This window comes from Myxocyprinus asiaticus, chromosome 2 (genome assembly GCF_019703515.2).
Source record: "Myxocyprinus asiaticus isolate MX2 ecotype Aquarium Trade chromosome 2, UBuf_Myxa_2, whole genome shotgun sequence".
NCBI classification, from domain to species: Eukaryota; Metazoa; Chordata; class Actinopteri; order Cypriniformes; family Catostomidae; genus Myxocyprinus; species Myxocyprinus asiaticus.
The window spans coordinates 29,737,833-29,763,380 of record NC_059345.1 but is presented as its reverse complement, the minus strand read 5'-3'; the positions used below and the strand labels follow the sequence as shown (position 1 = coordinate 29,763,380).

General features: G+C 39.0%; 1 protein-coding gene across 3 annotated transcripts in view; it reads left to right on the top strand.

Annotated features, from left to right (window-relative positions):
• Positions 1 to 25,548, top strand: part of LOC127413845 (nuclear receptor ROR-alpha B) — a 95,962-nt gene that overhangs the window by 61,191 nt on the left and 9,223 nt on the right. The window contains exons 2-8 of one of the 3 annotated variants that reach the window (XM_051651333.1): positions 1,935 to 1,964; positions 16,661 to 16,746; positions 16,942 to 17,083; positions 21,183 to 21,605; positions 22,205 to 22,326; positions 22,747 to 22,879; positions 23,014 to 23,121. In XM_051651333.1, the coding sequence (XP_051507293.1) occupies positions 1,935 to 1,964; positions 16,661 to 16,746; positions 16,942 to 17,083; positions 21,183 to 21,605; positions 22,205 to 22,326; positions 22,747 to 22,879; positions 23,014 to 23,121 (1,044 nt within the window). Of the gene's footprint in view, positions 1 to 1,934; positions 1,965 to 8,685; positions 8,849 to 16,660; positions 16,747 to 16,941; positions 17,084 to 21,182; positions 21,606 to 22,204; positions 22,327 to 22,746; positions 22,880 to 23,013; positions 23,122 to 25,548 lie in introns of those variants that run through there. The other 2 variants (XM_051651350.1, XM_051651342.1) reach the window with 2 other exon arrangements.

Here is a 25,548-nt window from a genome sequence, read left to right as displayed (position 1 = left end):
ATATAGTGTATATATATATATATATATATATATATATATATATATATATATATATATATATATATATATACACACACACACACACATATATATACACACACACACACACACACATATATATATATATATATATATATATATATATATATATATATATATATATACAGTACTGTGCAAAAGTCTTAGGCACATAAGATGTTTCACAAAAGCATTTGTCTTAAGATGGTTATTTATATCTTCAGCTTTAGTGTGTCAATAGGAAATATAAATGTGAGACTCCCAAACATTACTTTTGCACATAGAAAAGATTAGAATAGAAGAACAGGGAGCCCTGCAACAGATGTCATGGCCCCCACAAAGCCCCCCACTGAACATTGTGTCAGTCTGAGATTATATAAAGAGACAGAAGCAATTAAGACAGCCTAAATAGATTGAAGAACTGTGGTGAATTCTCCAAGAAACTTGGAACATCCTATCTGCCAACAACCAAGAAAAACTGTGTCCAGGTGTACCTAGGAGAATTGGTGCTGTTTTAAAGGCAAAGGTGGTCACACCGAATATTGATTTAGCTTTTTTATGTTTACTGGACTTTGTATGACATTAAGTGATAAATGAAAACTATTTATGTTGTTATTTTTGAAGACATCCACAATATGCAAAATTTTTCATAAGTGCCTAAAACTTTTGCACAGTACTGTATATATATATATATATATATATATATATATATATATATATATATATATATATATATATATATATATATATATATATATATATATATATATATATATATATATATATATATATATATATATATATATATATATATATATATATATATATATATATATATATATATATAGATATATATATAGATATAGATATATATAGATATACATATATATATCTATATATATATATATATATATATATACTCACTGTGCACTTCATGCAGATACAGGTCAGGAGCTTCAGTTAATATTCACATCAACCATCAGAATGGGGAAAAAATGTGATCTCAGTGATTTTGACCGTGGTATGATTGTTGGTGCCAGACGGGCTGGTTTGAGTATTTCTGTAACTGCTGATCTCCTGGGATTTTCAAGCACAACAGTCTTTAGAGTTTGTGCCAAAAAAAAAAAAAAAAAAAAAAAAAAAACATCCAGTGAGTTGTAGTTCTGCTGACGGAAACACCTTGTTGATAAGAGAGGTCAACGGAGAATGGCCAGACTGGTTCGAGCTGACAGAAAGGCTACAGTAACTCAGAATAGCATCTCAGAATGCACAACATGTCATACCTTGAGGAGGATGGCTACAACAGCAGAAGACCACGTCGGGTACTTTATTAGGACCATAGTGTTCCTAACACTAAGTGGTCAGTGAGTGTATATATAATATGGGTACAAATTTTTTTATTATTTTATCACTTAATTGAAGGTTAATTGATTTTTGGTATTTGTATCAAAATACATTTCTTCTAAAATAGAATAGTGCAATTAAGGTTTTTCCTTTCTCATATGAGAGCAGAGGTGTGAAAATCTGCACACAAGGTCAGTTTGGTTTTACAGTGTAAATCAGCTAGAAAGGAAACTGAAAATGAAATTAACATGTAACACCAATGAATATACGAAAAGAATAGTTATCGCAGTGTAATGCAACAAACAAAAGGATTGTATTATAACTCAAGAATAGTAGTAATATCATTTGGAGGCCTCATGACAAATCTTACTCTTAGCAGCACACTTCAGAACTTACTCTCTTCCCATATGTTTTAAAACAAAAGGCATTGTTTTAAATGTACAGAGCTTATTCTGCAAAAAAAGGTTTATGATTAATTTTCTCTAATATTGTTATTTTGCGATCAGTCACAAGGCAGAATAAACTAAATCGCATACTCTTTTTCATATGATTTTATTTCTTGTCTTTTTCAGATGTGACTTCAGCCAAGAAAACAAACACGTGTAAGTAAAATTTTCATGTCATAATACATTCCTTTGGCCACAAAAGTTTATACAACATGTTCCATCTGCATAAATGACAAAATTAATGAGAAGCTGTTACAAAAGTAACAAGGGGTGGAGACTCAAAACTTCTAGAAATGAAGAACGTTGACACATTTTGACAACCATCTCCTCTTCAGTTTAATGTGAGAAAGTGACAAAAGATGCATGCTTTGATCTTCAAGTCAGCACAGATCAGATGACGATGATAATTAACCCTAGTATAAAGAATGCTATCTCTTACCAACTCCCATCACTTTTTCAATGACGTTTTATTTCCTAACAACTAAAAGGAAATTATAGTTGTTGGAGCTAAGATCCATGTAAGATATCCATTGCAGTATCTTCATAAACTACTTTGTTGTGGTGTTTACCGGTTTTTAGGGCTGTAACTGATCTTTCTCACCTCCTATCACACTCCACACCATGGTTACATGCACACACACACACACACGAACAGTACTCTCTCATAATACCTACTGGTTGAATCCCTAATTATTCCTCAAAATGAGTACATGATATGTAAATAGACGCCTATATTTAACTGCCCAAGTTAATTTAGTTTTTTATGACAATTTTGATATCATAGAATAACATAAAAGAGTGATTTCTTATATGTTTGTTTCAACGTGATAGTTTTGCCAACATAACATTAAAACATGGGTCAAGGTGAGAGGAGTTGCTTGAAAATAACTGCACGCTAGTGGGATGCGTCTGTGGTTTACCAATAGGGACTTCCTGTTTGCGCACTGACTAATTTAAAATCTCCTTTACTGGCTGAGATGTCCCCTGTGTACTTGAACGTACTTGAGGCAAAATGTTATATATAAAGACAGTGTGAAACCGTCAAAGTAGAAATAGTTTATGCACTGCACTGCACTGCCTTTAGTTCCATAATGCATTCTGTTCTGAAATAAGAGAATTATCCTTTCATGCATTCTGTTTTGTGATAGTCACTGTGGGTGTTTGTACATGTGCGCATGTGTTTTGGTGTTTGCGTTGGAGACACCAAGCAAACAAGCAGCAGCTGGGAGCATGTATTAGCATGTCTTGCCTACTGAAGTTAAATCAGCCCAGGAAGAGTTTGTGTTCAGGGTTGCAGAGGGATGGATTTCTCCCTCAGATTCTCTCAGACACCAGAACCTCGTCCTCACACTGGTGTCATGCCATGAAACATGAGACCTGCAGAAACAGCTCTGGCATCTCTATTTCAACTATTTAATCCTCAGTTGGACTGTGTGAGGGAGATCTTTCTAGAAGCAGTGAGCATTAGAGACTAGACTAGAGTATCTACATTGAAGGAATAGTTCACCCAAAAATGAAAATTCTGAAAATTCACACTCATATAATTTCAAAACCCATTTGACTTTCTTTCTTCCATGGAATGCAAAAGAAGATGTTAGAAAGAATGACAGCCTCAGTCACCATTCACTTCCATTGTATGTCCCATTGTATTTTCATTTTTAGTTGAACTATAAGCACAACGAGTGTTGGCAGCTCGCAAGATACACGTTTTTCTGTTGTCATTTAAGGTGTTTCAGGTCACAAAACCGGGTTTTTTGAGACATGTTGCCTGATAACGTAAGCCAGCGGATTCTTATTTAGAGCTTGTGTGTTGTGTAATAACAGTGATTCTCACAACCGCAGAGGTGGTTTTGCTTGATACTTGGCTCAATTACCAGTGTGGCTTCTTCTTTGAGCAGATTTTTTTGGCATAGTGGGTTGTACAGGGTGTTGGGATGTCTGCTGGGTCCTGGCCAGGTCATTAGCATTCAGATGGCCCTGTTCCCCTCAGATTCAGCCAGACCTGTATAAAGCTACATATGTGTGCATGTGCCCGTACCCCACACGCATATGGGTAGAATTCCAAATATGCCAGTTATCCTGTAGGCAAACACATGCAGTTTCAAATCACTGCTGTGCTCCTGATGGTCTTATTATACATTGTCAAAGTTTCTTCCAAGGCAAGTCAGTCCACTCGGCCTCCACCTTGGGAACTATTCTATGGTAGGGTGACCATTCGTCCTCTTTTTCCCGGATATGTACTCTTTTTCAGAACTGAAAAAAGGGTCAGGCCGGGATTTCAAAATTGGCTAAAATGTCCTGGATTTGCCTTCATATTGATGTGCTCTCTACAGTTAGGACTGCTATAAATTACTTATTTGATACCTATTTGATACTGCGCATCAGTTTTCATGTGTTATTTTATGTGATTATTCTGGCAGAGTACGCACTCTTTCAAAGTACTTTTTTTACACTCTTTCTTTCACTCGCTCACCCGCCCGCTCGCTCTCTGCTTGTGCTGTATGTGTGTGCACCAGAAAAATCAATAATGTAAGTACACTTTTAATTAAATAGTCAAATTAGAACACCAGTTTCTTCAGACTCACACTTGCCACACATTGTCATTTTTAACTGAAAATGTTGACTATCATGACAACATCAAACATACATATCAGGGAAATATAAACTAATATGATGGATAAAAATAGACCATGAAGGAAATTTTATGACTCAGTTCATCAGATATTAGTAGCACAACCTGTGTATGTGACGTGTAAAGCTGGCACTTGCATGTCAGAAAATACAATGAACAAGAACACAGGTCAGGCCATGTGAGGGGACAAACAAGCCCTGCGTCCCTGTTCACAAAATATTACGTGACAAACACAAAACGTTAGCCAAATAAGAGTTTTTGCCAAAATTTGATCTTCTGGGAAGTACACCTGGGCAAAGCAGGAGTACTGAAAAGTGTAAAGTGTAGCAGTATAAAAATGATTTTTTTAATGGCATCTGATCTTTTCTGTTTTATTAGTACTGTCAATCGGTTACAATTTTTTATCGCAATTAATCGCAAAATTCTTTCGTAGTTAAACGAGATTAATCGCAGATTTTGAAAGTGCTGAAATTTGACACTATATATATTCTTTTCCTGCCAGAATGCATTTATTTCCATCTTAGGAAAGAAAACTAAACAATATGTAAAAGTATTATGCTTTATTAACATTTTCCAAACAAAGCCTTCCACAGTATAAAGATAGAAATGCTATAAAAAAGCACCAATTCAAGTAACATTAAACGTTTCCCAAAGTCTAAGTGGGAGTTTGACTAATTGAAAGAACTAGTCCCCACATAGGTTGAATTTTCATTACAATATGCATTAAATCTCTTAAATTCTCATCCTCCACAATATTAATCTGCCGGTAGACTGTGGGTTTCTGCTTTCCTACATCATGAATCATGAAGGCGCGTTCATGATTTGCGTGAGGGTGTCAACGCCAGCGTCAATCGCCGCTTTGAACTCCACATGAAAAGCATTTGCAGAGAAAAATGTCTAATTCTGATGTGCTTCTTTGGTAATTAAAATGTGCCTCACATATGCTAGAAAATAATTGATGTATTTCACAAGTCCCATCTGGGCTTGTTTTGTACATCAAAGGGAGTTCGGGAGGAGCAAGGTAATTTAATCCGGCCTGAGTGAGCATATATAAACAGCCGCTTACCTCTACATGGCATCTAGTCTTCCGGCATTACGCCCCACCCATACTTGAAGATATCTCAGGAACTCGACCTGTTCCCCTCCAACGACGAATTCTCCATCGCTCTGGACTCCCCACAACAGCTCGTCGAACCCAGGATCATCTCTAATTACCCCAGCGCTGTTCCTCAACCTCCAGCAGCGAATCGAGGCCGCCAAACCTCACGCTCGGAGACCTCTTCTCCCAGGTGCCACCGCAGGATTATCACTTCTCCCCTTCCCTCAAGAGCTTCACATCCCTCCTCATCGCATGCCTTTTCCACGCCAGATCACCATTCCATCCCCAGCATAGCTAAATGGACCGGCAATGGATTACGACACGTTCTAACTACCGCATAGATCATGTACCCTAGGCGCACAAACAAAGCCCAGCTCTTCGAGCTGCTCATCACCTCTAAACGCGGCAATTCAGCCGTTTCTCCTACCCCATCTCCACCTGCTAAACGCCCAAAATCGTCAGCCTCTAACACCAAATCTCCTTCCTCAGCCATCCAGCTCCAGTGGCAACATACACCAGGAGGAAAATACGGAAGTTCGCCGCTTGTGCAGAGCTTCCAGTCATGCAGCACGTGTCACTATCTCCTCCTCCGCCCCCCTCTCTCCCTCTCCAAGCTTCCATTGCAAATCTCCTCCCAATAACGGATTTTTCTACAATCCCATCTCCCTTCATGCAGCAATCCAATCATCTGTCCTCTGAATTTTCTACTGCTCATACAGGCTATTGCCCATATCCCTCAACATCAGCCCTTCCAAACGCCTCTGCCTTTTCCACGCAAACCATTCCTCCTGCCTCCAGCTTCCCCTCTACTCCTTTCTATCCATGGGCCACTGGAGCGGATTCCCACGTGAGGCTGCCTCTGCCGATCAATCCCGCTCAAGACACAATCCCTTCTTTACTTTATACACCATCTATTCATCATTCTAACCCCACCCACACCGGAACAATTCCTTGCACGAGGCTGCCTCAGAAAGTGAATCTGGTCCCAAATCCTTTTCCAGATTTTCCTGACTTTCCAGTTCTCTTGCCTTCATTTACACTGCAGACAGTAAAACCCCTCGCTATTCCTTCAAACGCTGAGGTTTCAGAACCCCAGCTAGTCTCCAACCATCTACACTCTCAAATTCTAGCAGGTGCGAATATAAACCTTGCTTCTTTACTTTCAACAATCCCTCATGATAATACGATCAGAACCATAGACTGTGGTGAGTTCTTTTTTAACCTTGAAAATCCCTTCTGCAGCGTTTCCCGCATGCTCACCTTCGCCGAATTTTGCATCGCCTTCGGCCGTTATACCGAAGTTATATGCTTCACATTCCCACACAGATGACACGAGCTCAACGATTATCTATCCATCATGCTGAACTATCACTATCTTACAGAGGCAGTCACTTCTTCACATACCAAAAACTATTTTCAGTTAAATGTGCAGCTAGATTAGCACAATGGAACCAATGTCAGTACTGGGGTGCGCTAGATTTAGACTTACATAATAGAGTGTTCCTGGGATGCAAGAGCATCTCTTGCGCTGTCTGTAGGTCAACCGAACACCAAACCACATCTTGCCCTTCATTACACCCCTCAACCTGCTACCATGGATATTAAACCCACTAACTACATTCCCCAACCCATTCTTCCATTTCTTCCATCAAAGACTACCAAGGCAGATTAGTAAGATATTCAGCAGGTAAACAAATATGCAATAATTTCAACGACTTCAGATGCCACAATTCACTATGCCACATCCTGCACATCTGCAACTTCTGCATAGGAGCTCACACTTGCTCCATTTGCCCTGTCAAAAAATCATCAATAAACAAAAAACTTCGAAAATACCTCAGTACTCCTGTCATCATTCCTGCATTAGCCAAAGAACTGGCTAATTATCCAAATGAGTCGTTCACTCTATTTTTTATTGTCTGGTTTAAAGCACAGCTTCTACTCCGGGCTAGAGAGCATGCCAACCTCAAACCTCATCTGCCACAATTTGCAACCAGCACTCATCAAACAACAAGTAGTAGATGACCTCCTCAGTAAAGAAGTTAAATCTGGCTTCATGATAGACCCCTTCGCAAACCCCCCCATTCAAGAATTTCAGTATCAACCCCATCGGAGTAGCTACTGAAAAGTTTAGAGGAAAATCAATCTCTCAGCCCCCCACGAAGGACCTCATCCGAGCATCAACAGTCTCATCTCTATTATCGAATACTCCCTCCGCTATCACGATGTCGATCAAGCAGTTCAATTGATCAAAAAAGTAAGTAGGGAGGTGTGGCTTGCTGAAGTCGACATAACATCGGCATTCTGGCACCACTTCGGCGTCCACTGGAATAAAATGTTTTGCTTTGTCATCCGCCTCACTTTCGGCTGCAAAAGCAAAAGATTTTCGAAATGCTATCTGAAGTGATCTGCTGGATTCTGTCTAATAACTTCTCCGTGCCTTACCTCATCCACCTGTTGAATGACTTCCTCACCATTTCGCCTCACGACTCCTCCCCCCCCAGCTCTCCATCTCACCAGAATTACAAAGGTACTCTCCGAACTGTGAATTCCCATAGCACACGAAAAAATACTGTTATCTCTAAACATCAAATACAAAAGTAGCTCTAAATCAAGCACATGGTTGGCTGGTCCCTATATTAGATTATACCATTCTCTACTGTCTACTGTAACTGTGAATTTTATAATTGCTGTTTCAAGTTTTGGAGTTGCTGAAAGTGTTCTGAGTCTTCAGAGCTGATTTTATGTATATGTTTTTTTAACACTTTATATTGGCTACACATTCAACAACACTCACCTCTGAAATAGTGAATACAGATATCTTACAGCTACAGGTCACTGTCAGACCTGTTAATTTTTGACCCTGCAATACAGTATGCAGAACTCTTGTGAAAGGAAAGGGGAAACAAAAGTGTTTCAGTCTGCTTTCAAACTGTGAAGCATTTCGTGTTCACCATTATTAAAACAATGTACAGCAGAGTAGGGTGAGCCAACACCAGCCCTTTAAAACCTTTAAAACAATATAAGACTCACTCACTGATTGCTCATTGGATGACACAGCTGTCACTCAAGGGTGGAGGGGGTGGGAGGACAGGGTTTTAGTCCTTATGTCACAGTCACATGGATTCTCATGCGGTAGAGACGAGAGGCTGAGGGAGGCAGAGCAGTGCTCCAGTCAGCCGGCGCACGGCTCACACTTCACACTTCACACTGCATTCAAACCTGCACATGCTCTTGAGACAGGCTACTGACGCTCCTCTGAATGAGCACGGAGCCTCAGGATGTACTTAATGATCACAGCCATGAAAGGTAGGAGAGGGACTGCAAGTTGGGATAAGCCATGGATCTGTTTACTATATGTGTGCACATGTGTATTAGTAGGTGACTAATGTCTGTATGCCTTTTGTATGTGTGTGTGTGTGTGTGTGTGTGTTGCTGTTATTGTGTTAATGTTTCTTTTATATTTTGTTCTGCTGATGTATCTGGTTGGCTTCCATAATCTGGCTGTTTTGGTTTTGAAAAGACTCATAGATGGAAGCCTCTTTTGCATGTTCATTTACATGCCTTTTTTATTTTGAATTGCAAAGTGAATATTAGATATTTTGTGATTTAAAGTAGTGCGTAAAAGCCGTAAAGGGTTGTGTGTATTTGTGTGTGAGGGAATATCTCGGTCCATTTGAGACAGCCTAAGTTAATAAATCAGTAAGTGTTTGGACCGCCCATTGATGTGATGGGATTCGATGGCGTTTTCTAACAGTTCATACATGGGCAGCCATGTTGACTGTTTGGCAGAGGAATGTTGCCATGTTGGATGATTGGGGAATGTTGTTCCATTGACCTATTTATGGCAGTGGCAGGGGTGGACTGCCATAGGAACGGCTGGCTGTTTATTCCACCAACGGCTGCATTTTACTTAATCCCCCCGCCCCCACTCTGAATCACCACAAGCACACACACGTTCGCACATATACACACTCATACACAGGCAATGCAAAGTCTTGCTGGCAGCTGTCATCATCTATTAGTGATAAGGTATAATGCCGTGGAAGATCCATGCTGTGAAAGCCTTCTTCTTTTTCACAGAGATTACAGATAACTTCAACACTTCAATTGTGTCCTGTTACACTGTTTTTAGATTAAATGAAAGTGTTAGTTTATCAATAAGCATTTGCATGTGTAAGAGAAAAAAAGAGAGCGAGATCTTTGTGAAAGTAAGTATTTTTCTCAGAGCTCAACCGTAAGGACTTTTCTGCAGGCACGGTCGGACCAGTAGTTCAGATTTTTTACTTAGCCTGCCAACTAGAGGTCAACCGATAGTGGATTATGCCTATACCAATAACTAAGGTGGTGGAAAAGGTCGGTAACCGATTAATCAGCTGATAGTTTTTAAAGTAGATTTATAGAATGTTAAAATTCACAAGATATTAATTTGGAGAAACATTGTATGTGCTGACGGGGCACGTTTCCATATAGTAAAATTTTTCATACCCTCATTAATTTAGAACATTTGATTTATCAAATCAAAATAACCAAATTTGTATTGACGTGAGGATAAAAGATATGGATGAATACTGTCAGTCAGTGATTGTTTTTATTTCACCCCTTAGTGGCCGATGTTAACTGTAGAATCCTCCAGGGCCAGAGAAACATGGAGGAATAATATATATATATTTTATTTTTATTTTTTTAAAGCTGTCTTCAACTATCGGCTAGGATTTTTGCAGATAACTGATAGTTCCAAAATGCGACTATTGGCACAGATTAATTGGTAAAACTGATATATCAGTCTACTTCCTCTACTGCCAACATTTTCACTGGCCCTACCACAAAAAAAACTATTAAATGTTACGTTTAAACATTGCATTAAGCTGGAAATTGTACAGCTATAATGCAGCTCCTTTACAGTTGTATTCATAAACACATTTTTGCTGCAAAGCAATGTATTTGATATACTGTATATGATGCAAAACATTACTGATTGGTTTGTAATTTTCAACTAATTTTTATTAATGCTTCCGAAACTATCACAACTTATGTTAACCAGCTTGATATTACTTTGCTTAAATGTTTAAATGAGAACAACAGAGCTCAACAGTCTAGTTCCGGAAGTTAAAAATGCCATTTTTTTTTTTCCATGGGGGATTAATATTACAACTGATTAATAACAATAACTTATAACCCTTGAAAGACAGACCTACCGTGAGCTCTGAGATTGGTAATGATGGTGTACGCATTTGCTGAAGCCATCATTCCGCGTTATTTAAACTTCATTGTTTAAAAATTATGTTTAAGAGTGGAATTCCTGGTGAAGAACTACACTACTTATGATCCTGAATGGGAAAATCCACCAATCAGAGAATCATGGCAAACAAACCACAGCAAAAGAGCTATGCAGTGACGCCCACTCACGTGACGCACTGAGAATGATGTAATTATCTCCCTACACACTCAAACTACTTATATTTGTATATATCTGAATATTCTGCAATATACTTTCAATATATTGTGCATATAATAATAACCAACAGCTTTACATCAATAGTTTTATGTTTTACATAATTTGCAATGCTTTATGAGATTGTAGTTTATTACCTCATTACCCACCTTTTGTGTTTTTGTCTGATTTTCAAATACTTTTTGCTTCAAATCAAGGTTAGAACTCTTTTGTAAAGTTCTTTATGAAATCGCTATGGAAAAATAAATAGGAGAAAAACTTCCGGAACCAAGAAAGCTGAAAATGGGACGGGCACTGTTGTGCTCTACTCACAACTGCGATTTTTACAGAAAACAAAATTTTGTCTACAAGGCATAAAAACACATGTTCATGATCTTTGAGCACACTATGTAGTGACAATGCAGCACTGGCCCGATTGGGCAAGTGACAGTTCTGTCAACTAGCCTGAAACTCACTCTCTCAGGGCCAGTGGGCCATCCATATTGTTGAGCCCGGTCTCTTCTTCTGGGCTGACTTGCTTACATCATTGTGAGCAGAGATTGACAGGATAGAGCGTCCCCCTATGCTGACAAACGGGATCATTAACAACATAAACTCATGAACACACTGGACTAATTTGGTGTCAGATTAAGGTTAATCATGAATTTTAATTGTCTAGAATTAAACAGCTGGGTCGTCATTCAGTTTAGCATGAGCAATGAGGTAGCCATGTCTTAAGAGTGGATCATTTGTTCTTTTTATGTCTGTTTCTTTTTGCTTAATGACAGTAATGAATGTGATAGGCAAATAAGTAAATAATGACAGTGTGTATGTGAGTGTGTGTGTGTGTGTTTACAAAACATTTTATTTTTTTGATGAGGGTACAAGGTGCACTTAAGTTTGAGACTTAATATGTGACAGAATGTTCATTTTTCCTTTGTGATGAGATCCAAGTGTTTGTCTCAACTGTGAAATGTGAGTCAGTGTTGTGAACAGAAGCCCCCAAAGGGTGGGGGGGACCGCGTGCGCGCGCGTGCGTGCGTGCGTGTGTGTGTGTGTGTGTGTGTGTGTGTGCTGTTTTATGTTTCCTACATAGACAGCACATCAGCACTTTCACACCGGGAGAGAAACCAAACGTGTTAAACCACAATATCTCATGAGGAGGAAGTGAAACTTGCAAGCAGAAAACTGAAATAACCTGATGATTTAAAATTGAATGTAAACATTGTTTTCTTACTTTGTCTCAGTTTTTGGAATCAGACAATTTTAGGTTGTTATCAGTGTATTGTCGTGCATGTAAGCACGCTCAGTGTTGATATTGATATCAACCACCCTGCTCTCTAGATCAGTTGTTCCAAAAAAATGTTAAACTACGGCACCCCTTTTGTGTTTTCTTTTTTTTTTTTTTTTTTTTTTTTTTTTTACGGCACTCCAACCAGTGAAAAATAAATATGCTTTTGGGAAAAAAGTATGTTATTTAAAAAGTTTAATATTAATATAAATATTAACAAATTATTAAATTAAATGTATATAGCCTTTAAGTGTTTCTAAAGTAAACATTGCTTTAAGCTTTTAAAGTAATTATTCAAGAGAGAGTAATGAAATAGAGAACAGAGTAAATAGTGCTTTAATTTTTCAGTAATCGCAGCAATTAAACATTCATAATGTAAAAACATTAAAATAGTAATCTAATGCAAAATACTTAAATTGTTGACAATCTTTACTGTGTGATTATTAGATCTCATCATTCTAATAGATATCATTGGATAGGTTTGTTAAAGTGTATTGATTACATACAGTCAGAGTTTGACTGAGAAGCAGTCCTGTCATTGAAATGTATTGGGCTTAAAGTTACAGTGAATAAGGACAGTGAATGCTTTTCTTGTTTACCTGTCAATATTGCTTTTTGATTAATATTAACGATATAACCGACAGCACAGATCTTATATTTTATATCTGAGATATAAGATTTTTGTCCTGTCTGCTTGCACTCACATAATAAAATAATGGCTGTGTTTACTTTAATATTGCGTTGACGGCAGATTTAATCCCATCTGTTTACACTGTCATTATACATTAATGGCTATGTTTAAAATATTATCGCATCAAGAGGGGCATTTTGACTAAGAAGTGCATTTGACTGTTCACCCTCGCACAACTAGACCGGAACACTCTATAGAGTATGCGCAGACATACGCATGTAAGTGTTTGAAAGCAGCCAGCTGTAGTGAAACAACACATGGGTACCAACTTGAGTTAGTTCTGTCGTTACTTTTAACATCAGTGGCTATTAAATCATTGAACTGAGCAGAGATTTTTCGGCATTCCTAGCCAGTGCTGGCAGCACCCCTGGGTTTTGGGAACCACTGCTCTAGATATGTACCTTATACAAATTAATGATAGCAAATGGTACAAATTGCTGAAGCTAAACACATATTTTACACAATTTTATTGTAATATTTTACCAAATTTACTAGGCTGTTAATTACAAGGCTGTTGGTAGATTTTGGAAATGATAATGACACTACTGTTAATTGGCCAACTTTGTATGGTTATCCACTGATGCTGAAAGAGACTAACCAAAACTACCTTTAACAGGGCAACTATCATATATTCAACAAATAAATAGGCAAAATAATAAATAATCAACAACTGGTCGATTAGTTTACCACCCTGGCACATCCCTCATGTAAAAATGGCCAAATATTGGCTGATTAATCAACCTGGCTAATATATTGTCTATCACTAAAAATCCAGCACAATCAAATCTCTGTTTGCAGGCTCTTGTTTTTCTGTGCTGAAATCAAATCCTAAACCAAGTACACACTAGCAAAATAAGAAGATAGATTTAGGATACATTTCTCTGCATTGTTTGTTTCAAAACAGATCCCTGCATCTCAATATATGACCTTTATGAACATTGCTTTTCTGTAGTCTGAAATAGCAGCTCTATAAACTGTGCTCTTGCATCAGAGGCGAACAGCGGTAACCACTGCTGCAAGACTTCAGCGGCTGCTCTGGGAGAATGTGCCTTTGATGTATTAATCCATAATTCAGACCAGATTAATGTCTTGTGGCTCAGAGTAACTAATTACTGCCGATTGGTTTTACATATCTAATGAGATAGTGAGGATGCCCTTAATGAATGCGGCGTGCAGAACCAAAGGGGATTAACACTTTCTTGTAATCATGAGAAAATAGTCATTCTCAAACTGCTCCGATGCTTTTGCAAAGAGTCAGCAGAAGAGAGAAAAGAGAGCGCTCGGATGGTGATGAGATGCGCTTTACTTTTTCATCATGTGTTGTGTGCGCCTGAGGGCTGCCGGAACAACGGCATTTCTCCTCTCTAAATGGATTTCTCCTCCTGATCTATTCCCTCAGCACCCCTCTCAACAGCATCGCACACCATCTCCACAGCCAACCACAGCCCAGCCGCTGAGGGGGTTATACACCACTACAGCACACAATCCAACACAGATGCCATCTCCAACTAGCAGTGCATTCTTCTGACTCTGATTTTTACTAAAATGCAGCACAGCCTTGTCCTGAAAAGAGCTCATGGCTTGAGGGAGGACAGCATTGTTCATACTGTAGTTACCCAAATGAATCTGGAATGTCAAGAGAGCAGATTGTACTTAGAGATGATGTTAGTACCATGGGTGATTTCAAAAGTCATTGCCTTTTTTCTGCTTGAATAAATGGAGTGTTTTATATGCTGCTACTTTAATTTGTTTTACGGTTGCTTTTCTACTGTAGCATCTACTGAGGGTAAGCTCTGCGCACAAAACAAACCTCAGGCCTGGTTCTCTCTGCATTTGCAAACTCTAAGGTCAGGAGTTGTGGAATTACTCTTGATGTTATTATGGACGCTGTCTTTTTATCATTTAAAGAAATAAAATGGAAAGTTTTCAAGGGGTTCACCAAAGGAGCAAAGACAGATTTTATCAAATGAGACCTATTGATTGAATGATAGTAGTTCTACCCTAAAAGAAGAATAAAACCAATTAATTCAACTTAGAACAACAAACTAGGTGTTCAGAAGGACAATATGAATGAAATATGAATGACACAAATATAACCTTTTATGATTTGGCATACCCTTGAAAATGTGCATGTAGTTGTTTATTGCCCTGCAGAAAGGTAGACTAGCTTTGTTAAATTCCCCATACCTACAATTCCCTGAGAATATTTTAGCTAAAAACATACAAAACTTTGAAAAAGGAAGTGAACAATGAGACTGTGCCAATTGATGACCCTTTGCAAAAAAGAGGCAATGCCTAATGATATGACGGTGCAAACCGACGACCCCTGCAAAAGTGGAGCAATGCCTGGAAGATGCGTCGGTGCGAACCAACTGCCCTTAAAGAGGCAGTGGCTGAAAGTATAAGGTACGTTTCTGTGTGGACAGACTATTCTTGACAAGGGCACTACAAAAAAGCATAAACAATATGTCTGTACAAACAAATTGCCTTTGAGAGGGAAAGCATTGTTGCCTATAATGTGTCTATGCAAACAGACTGCCTATGTGAAAAGATGGTATTGTTTTGCGATGTGTCTAAGTGAGCAGACTGCCCGTGTAAATTTGTTGCATTTCTTTGCGATGTGTCTCTGCAAAAAGGTCAATCATATAATCACATGCATTAATAGTTTACAGTTTAACCCATATAAAAATACCTTACATTGGTAATGTTGAAACAATGACCTCTAAATAAACAGAAAACTAACATACATATATAGTAACTAACACACCCCTGTTTTAATTTGATTATTTCTTATATTTGAGCAGCAATATGCATTCTGTGCTGATATTCATAATTCAGTATTGTTGTTGTGCAATTACCTACCACTAGGTGTCAGTAGCCATGCAGCAACAAATTGTACTTGAAACATTTATTGCGATTCGATAGCGATTGTGGACATCAGGAGCAAATCAATGCAAGTGGTCGTGATGTAAAGTGCTATCGGAGTGACTAACAGAAAACAAGAAGAATTAGCTGGTAAGTACTATAAATACAGAGATACAAATGTGACAAAACCTACATAAGGATTAATAACCATAAACATAATGAAATACAAGCCACAAACAATATAAACATACCTGAACTAAACGTTGAACAAACGCTGTTGCAAACAGATGAGCAATATGAACTTGGCCAGTTGTGTGGATCTTACAAAAGCACAGGCTGGATTATGATTGGATGAGATGCCTGAACTGAATGAATGACTAATGTTTACCATGAGTCTTCCTGATAGGACTATCACTTAGACTTTCATTTCTTTTGTAGTCAGAGACCTCTGATACAACTTTTCCACTGTTCGGACAAACCGGTAGTCCCGCCCAATACTCATGCCATTGGTTGAGCCGGTGTTCCTGTCAGGCTGGTCAGGTCACACAAACAAACAGAGCAATGAAAGTGCCACAGAGCCCCAGTGTTTGCACTTTTCAGGGAAGATTACCTACGAATGGCTTACTTCTAGATATCTTTGCACATTAAGCTGGAATAGGTGAAAGTATTTTAATAATTAAACACTGGAACTTTAATGAGGTTACTCTACAAACTCTTTGTAGCTTGTTGTTTTGAAGAGTATCTTATTGTATCTCAATGTTGTATTCTCGCAGTCACAATAGGTCCACTGCTCAAACTCTTCAATATCCTGAAAGTGTCTTTCTGTCTCTTTGTCTGTAGCTCAGATTGAGAGTATTCCCTGTAAAATCTGTGGAGATAAATCATCAGGGATTCATTATGGTGTTATCACCTGTGAGGGATGCAAGGTAAGACAAACAGATGAACCTCATATCACAGTCATACTTGTTAATAGCAGGCCATACATAGTATGGATCCTTTTCTGGTAGATGTGTACAATGATTAGATTTGGTTACTTGTCTGATTAAAGCTTGTGCTACTAACTGCAAAAATAGAGCTAGAGGTGAACTATTGTCTTTTTTTTTTCTTTTCTTCTCTCTCAGGGATTCTTCAGGAGAAGTCAGCAGGGCACTGTTTCATATTCTTGTCCTCGGCAGAAGAGCTGTCTGATTGACCGGACCAGCAGAAACCGCTGCCAGCACTGCCGCCTGCAGAAATGCTTAGCAGTGGGCATGTCAAGAGATGGTAGGTTTTCAACTCGCAGTGTAGTTTCTAGTTTGGGTGTTGGTGTTCATGTGGCTGGCAGTTTAGGACAATCTTATTCTCGAGGGACAGAGCATAAAAGAAGGGTTTCTGAAGCAAAAACCCCATACATTTTCTGCATAGAGAAGTTGACCTACCACAACAGACCTAGCTCTGACTTTATAAAGTGCTCGTCCACTTTTTCTGCAGTCTTGGTTCCTAAAGTATTTTTCCTATTCATTTTTTTCCATAGGGATTTCATTAAGCACTTCATGAACAAATTCTAAGCCATGAACAAAACAAACCATCTCTGAGGTGAATCACAACATTACAAACTTTGATTTGAAGCAAAAAAGTATTTGAAAATTGGACAAAAAGACTAAGGTACAACACTGTACTTAACGACTTGCATGAGGGCATGAACTAAAATCCCAGCATTGCAAATGATGTAATGGAATGAAAACTATGGGAAAATGTAAAACTTTTTGATTTAGTTGAGTGTAGAATCAATATATTTAGTGTACTGCAAAACATTAAAAAACATACAAATATATAAGTAGTTTGAAAGTGTTTAGAGACCCGATTTGCAGTGCGTCATGAAAGTGAGTGGTCACTGCTAGCTCTCTTTTTTTGTTTTTTTTTTGTTTTTTTTTTGTGCTTTTTTCATCTTGATTCTCTGATTGGTGGATTTTCCACCGATGGACCATGGGTAGTGTAGTTTTTCATCAGGAATACCACTATTAAACATGATTTAATTTATAAATTTTTTTTTAGGTCTGTTAAAGCTTTGTAATTGTTAATAATCAACTGCCTTATGGAAAAAACTAATGAAAATTTTATTTTTTTGAAACCAGACAATTGCTCTATTAAAAGATGCTTTGGTAGAATCCAAAATACACTAATCAGAGTCGCTGTTACCATAGAAATGAGAATAGTGGCAACAAAACTCTGGTGAATGCCCACTCCTGTAAACCACAGCAACTTGAATCAGTCTTTCTACATTATCACCTTTTTTTAATATTTTAACTTTTTTTGTAATACATTTGTGACATATCATATTTTATAACAGGGCTGCTCAACTTCGGAAAGGTCAGGGGCCACAAAGCTGGATCCCTGTACCCTAGAGGGCCGTACTCTTAATTTTTATGATATATATATATATATATATATATATATATATAAATATGTATGTACACCGATCAGCCACAACATTAAAACCACCTGCCTAATATTGCCAAAATAGTGCCAACCCGCATCTCAGAATACCATTCTGAGATGCTATTCTTCTCAACACAATTGTACAGAACGGTTATCTGAGTCATTTTTGGGTGAACTATCCCTTTTAGTAATTATTTAAAACATAAGGGGTGTAACAGTTTGATTTTCTGATATGTCATTTCTGTTGTCTCTGTGATTGTCAATTAACAAACACCATTAGTGTTCAACATCACATATACCAGAGATGTGAAAAACAAGAGCGATATATCCATTATTAGTGCCAAAAGATCTTCAGTGACAAATCATAAAGATTTGTTGACCGACCGCCCCTCTCATAACATCAGCCATGCTCGGATATTATTTGTTTTTTATTTGTAACATCCTCTTGCAGTTGAATTCCTTGTCTAACGTGATTTAGCAATGTAGAGAACTAGCGTAAATCCTCATGAAAATGGACACCTCACAATTCATACAGATTTGATTGACTGCTGATAAATATATTTCTGATTGTGATACCATAACATCGCTTGAGGGCCGCATGCATCCCGGGAGCCGCGTGTTGAGTAGCGCTGTTTTATATAGTCAAGAGTTTTATAGCATACTGTCATTACTGATTTAGTAACGTCATTTGCAATGCTTCATGGGATTAGTAGTTCATACTCTCATTAAAGATGTAAAATGTGCACTAAGTAATTCTTTTGTATACGTCTTGGGCTTACACTGACACCAAGGGGCGTGGATGCAGACATTCAAACACAATAGTGTTCAGTTACTGATGCCATTGTAGAAATTTACTATTTATAGTCTGCCATGATTTATTTAATCCATGAGTGAAAGTGTCCAAGAACAGAACGGTTACTGAGATTAAGTGAGTAGTATATGGCTAGTCATGTTATCGGAACATGGTAGCCCCCATGAGGAGGATCCTCTCCTTGTAGTATAAAACAGCTTTTACAAGGTCACTGATATGACTGAAGTCTTCATCTCATGCGAGTGCTCATGATTATATATATATATATATATATAAGTTTCAACATTACTAATAATTTCTTTATTAGTAAAACTTTTTTAACAAGGAAAAAAATGACTGAGACCACCTTTAAAGCTACACTATGTAACTTTTGGCCTTCTAGCAGTTAAAATATTAAACTGCATGTGTTTTGCGAAAGAACATTGTTATTGTAATGACGTTAGATGTGCTTCGGCTCTGCTCCTCTGTGCGGATGAATGTGGTTCGAGGCACCGGTGTACACAAGGATACAGGACATCTTATCAGAGCGAATGGACAAATAAATAATGAAAGAAAGGAAAAGACAGATATCCGAAAACATGTAATCTGAGCAGGTAAGTGCCATATCTTATGCTGTTGTTTTAACTTATTGGAAACATTGATGTTTTGAAATTAATGACGTTACAAAAGTTAGGCAATGTTTGTTAACATTAGACAACGATTGCTAGTCTGGTAAGGTCAAACGTTGTAACTGCAGGATATTCTGGCCAAATAGACCACAGTAGTAACTAATTTATAGATTGTCATTGATTGTTGACAGTGGTCAACATCATTTCAAGACTCACATGTCCATGGCAAGCCTTGGACTAAAGGATTTATTTATATAAATTATTGCTGTTATAAAGACAAATACACACGTGTGCTAGCAAGTGAAAAGTTCTGCACCGATTACAGTATAATTATTGTATTTCACCACACACACACACACACACACACACAGATGTGTATGTGATTACACAACTATACATAAACCAGATCAATAAAATATCTTACCTGCTGAGTAAGAAAAAAGCCGTCTCTGAGTTGTCGCCACCTCTGAAAAGCCAAGCCGATGTTGATTTGGGTTTTATTACGGACTCTGTCACTTTCCCTTTTTGCTTGTAGACTCTGCTCTGTTCGGGGGTTTCTTTGTTTTTAACAACCGGTAATTCCCCAGAGGTTTGCCATTTTGAATGATCCATGGTCAATTTTTCTCGTTCGTTGTGACAACAAACTTTTAGCTTCACGCTGCTCCCACACGCGCACTACAGTAGCCGGATCTTATTTTCTCTGTGTATGGATATGACGTCAACACGCACGGGCGAATGACGTATGTATGCAATTTCCCGCGAAATCCATCCCGACAGCTCTAAAATGTAAATCATTATGATAGGTTTATCAAAGTGTATTTGGGTAAAGACATGGTTTGGAAGGTGGATTTTTGTTGCACTCTCTCATTAATAACATTATGTTATTTTTTTTTTTTTACAAAAAAAGTTACATAGTGTAGCTATAAGTACACAGTCTGGTACCTTTTTGGTTCTTTTTTCAGTTTTCAAATACTGTTTGAATTTGAATAAAATGTTATAATGTTGTGATTTATCTCCTGTTTTTTTTTGTTTGTTTGTTTGGTTGGTTGGTTGGCTCAACTCTTTATTGAATTTTTGTATAAAAAGAATGGGAAAAATATTTCAGGAACCAAGGCAGCTGAAACAATTGTGCGGCCACAATTTCTCTATTAGACTCTATTAGAATCTCTTTTAAAAAACTTAATTCATTGCCATACAAAAAGAACTAGAGGTATTTGTTTCTGTGTCTTTCACGTTATGTCACCATAGAACAGTGCCATGAACTTTATTACAGGGACAATTCCCCTGGAGCAACCTGGGGATAAGTGTCTTGGTCAACAGCATAATGGTTTTAGTTCATGGTAGTCAAACCTGCAACCTTCTGATTACCAGCCTTGAGCCATCACCACTACACCACTTACCACTATTACTGTATATGTACACCATTATATTTATTCAAAGAACAAATCTGTTTCTTCGATAAGCATACAATATTATAAATGATAAACATTGTGCATTCATCTCATTAGTTTTTGTGTGCTCACAGCTGTAAAGTTTGGCCGCATGTCCAAGAAGCAGAGGGACAGTCTGTTCGCAGAGGTGCAGAAACACCGTCAGCAGCAGCAGCAGCAGCAGGAGAAAGTGAATGAAAAGGCAGAAGAGGGGCGGGAACCTCAATCTCCTGGAGAGGCAGAGCCACTCACACCCTCTTATGCCCTTTCCACCAATGGGGTCACAGAGCTCCCAGATGACCTCAGTGGATATGTGAATGGTCAAAGCCCAGAGAAGGGCAAGGCAGATTCAGCAATTGGTGGATTTTACCTGGACATTCAGCCTTCTCCAGACCAGTCAGGTCTAGACATGGATGGCATTAAATTAGAATCTGTGTGCGACCTCAGCTCAGACTCTGGACTTGATCAATATTGTTGCTATAGCAATGGAGACACCTCTCCCCCTGACAGTGATATAGGTATCAATTATAAAGTACTAAGCACTTAAAATGGCATAAAATGTAATGATTGAAACTATTGAAAATGTGTCAGCACTACTTTCTCTGAAACCATTTTAAGTTATTATTTTGAAGGGATCACTTTGAAAAGATCAAAGAATAACAAAGACTGAATGGTTTATGCTATTTTTATAGCAGTTTAGCTATCAGATATGTTGGAATCATTTGGCACGTAATTACAAAGAAAGAAAATATTATCAAATTAAATTACATAGTGCCACCCTAAATAATTATAAAGGATGCTGCCATTATGGCATGATTGACAGCTGTGGGGTTTGATACCGCAGGGGTCCGTGAACTCACCTCCACAGTCCATTTAACAAGTCATTAGTAAGAAGTGCCTCATTAACACAGTCAAAGAGTAGCACAGAACTCTTTTTCATTGAAATGCAATCTTATTGAGTCTTAATGATTTTAATTTGGAAAATATGGCTTGTAAACTTGTGTTTTTGTAGATTGAAAAATTAAATATAATGTACCCAATGTGCGTTTCACAAACCCAGGAATTAAGTTTGTGTCAGCTCCAGCTGTTTGACTCTATTTGTGTGTTTCTAATGCAGAACATCTGTCAGAGAACATCTGCAAGTCTCATCTGGAAACGTGCCAGTATCTTAGAGAAGAGCTACAGCCCAGCAACTGGCAGACAGTCCTACAGACTGACCTGGACACATACCAAAAGAAGGTGTTTGTTTATGTTTGGCTCTGTTTTCACCTTATATTAACATCCATCTCGGGTGATCTGATCACAGGTTATCCGAGACAGACTGCTTTTTATACCTGGTATTAATACAGTATGCCTCAAATGCATCTCTGTAATTTAATTGAAGGGATCATTTCTGATTTTGTGATGACATGCGTTAGTAACGACTCTTACTATGTCAGTGTGTTACTGCAAGTTGAGAGAGCACAAACCGGCTTAGATTAAGATAAACTAGTTAGTACATTTCAAAAAAATTTTCCCCTTTGTTTGATTTGTTTTTGTATGTATGAATGGATAGACAGACAGACGAATGGACAAATAGATGGATAAATGCATTTTATTGATCCCTGAGGGGAACAGTCAGATTTGTACAATAACAGACCTTCTCTCTGCTCCATCTAGTCTCAGGAGGACATGTGGCAGCTGTGTGCCATCAAAGTCACTGAGGCTGTGCAGTATGTGGTTGAGTTTGCCAAGCGCATCGATGGATTCATGGAGCTCTGTCAGAACGATCAGATTGTGCTGCTCAAAGCAGGTACACCTCAAATAAACCTGTGTACATCCACATCTAGTTCACATAAAGCAACAACAAAAAATCAGTTTAGCGACAAGATGTAGAAGATCCAATGAACAATTAAAAAAAATGTTTGTTGTTTTTTTGTTTCTTAGGTTCTTTAGAGGTTGTGTTTGTGAGGATGTGTCGGGCTTATAACTCCCAGAACAACACAGTCTATTTTGACAGCAAATTTGCAGGGCCTGAGGTCTTTAAAGCACTAGGTATGTATTAAAGGAATGAAAATTGTCATTTACTTACCCTTGTGGTTTTCTAAACATGTATGACATTATTTTTTAAGGTTCATTTGTAATTACGGGACAAACAGGCTTAATTTAATTCAGCTAAAAATTATGACAAAATGCACTGATGTTTTTGTTCTGCAAAGACGTTTGTTTGGGTATTTGTAAAGGGGGTACAAGGGAAAGGAGGAGGCGAGAACTGGCTTAACAATATAAATAATATTTAATTAAATAAAAATACACACACACATACAGGGCAGCTGCCCATAATTCTCTCTCTCTCTCTCGAGCTGCTGTCTTCGGTCGCCTTTATCCCTTGCTCGCCTCATCAGGCTGATTGGGGTCCACCCGGCTCCGCCCTCCTCCATGCTACACTCCTCCCTGCGTTGCCTCAGGCCGGGGAGCCCCCGGCATGACGTACACCCCCCCCTCCTCTCCGGGGTGGGGGGCGTGCCTTGCACCCCGCCTGCCGTCAGGTCATCCCCACCTTCCTCGACCTGGGAGGAGACAGGAGAAAAAAAAAAAAAGGCGAGGGAAAGGCCAACACGGAGCGACAGCACGAGAGATGGCACCGAGTATGGCTGCTGCGTTGCGAGCTCCGACACAACACTGCAGTTTTTTGTTTTTGTTCACAATTCTTTGTTTTTTGTCTTGGATGTTGTCTGCCTTATTGTCTATGACAGACAAACACTTTTGGACATTGGTTCTGCAATAGCACACCGAAAACCAGACTTTAAATTCCTCAATGCCGACCCGCTGTTTACAAACACGCCAGCAGAGCCCTTTGTCTGGGCAGTCTGACTGCGAAAACGCAGAAGGAAAAGGGGAAATAGAGCCGGCGTTTTTATCAGAGTAAGCGCACAAATCAACCCCCGCTACCCAGTATTCTACTGGCAAATGTTCAGTCTCTGGACAGAAAGCTCTGCAAGCTGAGAGCGCGGATCTCTTTCCAACGAGAGACTAGGGACTGCTGCATTATCTGCTTTAGGGAAACTTGGATGTCTGCTGAGATTCCAGATTCAGCCATCGGGGTTCTACGTGCACTGAGCGGACAGAGCGAAAGACCTCTCAGGTAAAAGCGGAGGTGGTGTTGTATGTTTTATGATCAACAAATCCTGGTGTGATCAGAGGAACATACATTCTATCAAGTCTTTCTGCTCTCCTGATCTGGAATTTCTCATGCTTCTGTGTCGACCATTCTGGCTACCTAGGGAATGCACAGCGGTCATTATCACTGCTGTGTACATCCCGCTACAAGCCGACACAGACCGGGCACTCAAGGAACTGTATGGGATTATAAGCAAGCAGGAAACCGCGCACCCTGAGGCCATGTTCATTGTGACCGGGGCCTTTAACAAAGACAATTTTAAATCAATTGCACCAAAATACCACCAACACATCAGTTTCAACACATGAGGGGACCGGGTTTTGGACCATTGCTACTCTCCCTTCCGGGATGGCTTCAAATCCCTCCCCCGCACACCATTTGGCAAATCAGACCACTCATCCATTCTGCTTTTGCCCGCTTACAGGCAGAAACTGAAACAGGAAGCACCCACCCTCAGAACGATCCAGTGCTGGTCGGACCAATCAGATTCCACGCTACAAGACTGTTTTGATCACGCGGACTGGGAGATGTTCCGGTCCGCCTCTGATGACGACATCGAGGTGTACGCTGATAGCGTAACGTGTTTCATCAGAAAGTGCGTAGAGGATATTGTTCCGACCAAAACAATACGGATCTACCCCAACAAGAAGCCATGGATAAATAACGATGTTTGCGCTGCACTTGATGCGCGGACCTCCGCTTTTAATTCCGGGAATGCGGAGGAGCATAAACAAGCTAGTTACACCCTCCGCAAAACTATCAGAGCAGTGAAACGCCAGTACAGGGACAAGATTGAAGGACAGTTTAACACCACCAACTCTAGAAGCATGTGGCAGGGAATTAATATCATCACAGACTTTAAAGGGAATAAAAACTCCGCCATGAACACCACTGCCTCTCTCCCGGATGAGCTAAATACTTTTTTATGCTCGTTTCGAGGGAAATAACACCGCCCTCGCAGAGGGAGCTCTTGCTGCCGAAGCTACAGAGATTAGTTCACTCTCCGTCTCTGTAGCGGATGTAACCCAATCCTTCCGACGGGTGAATATCTGCCGTCCAGACCTAAAGCCGCGGGTCCAGACGTCATCAGAGCATGCGCGAACCAACTGGCTGGTGTTTTTATGAATATTTTCCACCTTTCCCTCTGCTTGTCTGTGGTCCCCACATGCTTTTAAACGTCCACCATTGTGCCTGTACCAAAGCAATCCAAAATCACTGTTGCTCTGACCCCCATCATCAGCAAATGCTTTGAGAGACTAATCAGAGATTACATATGCTCTGTGCTGCCTCCATCACTGGAC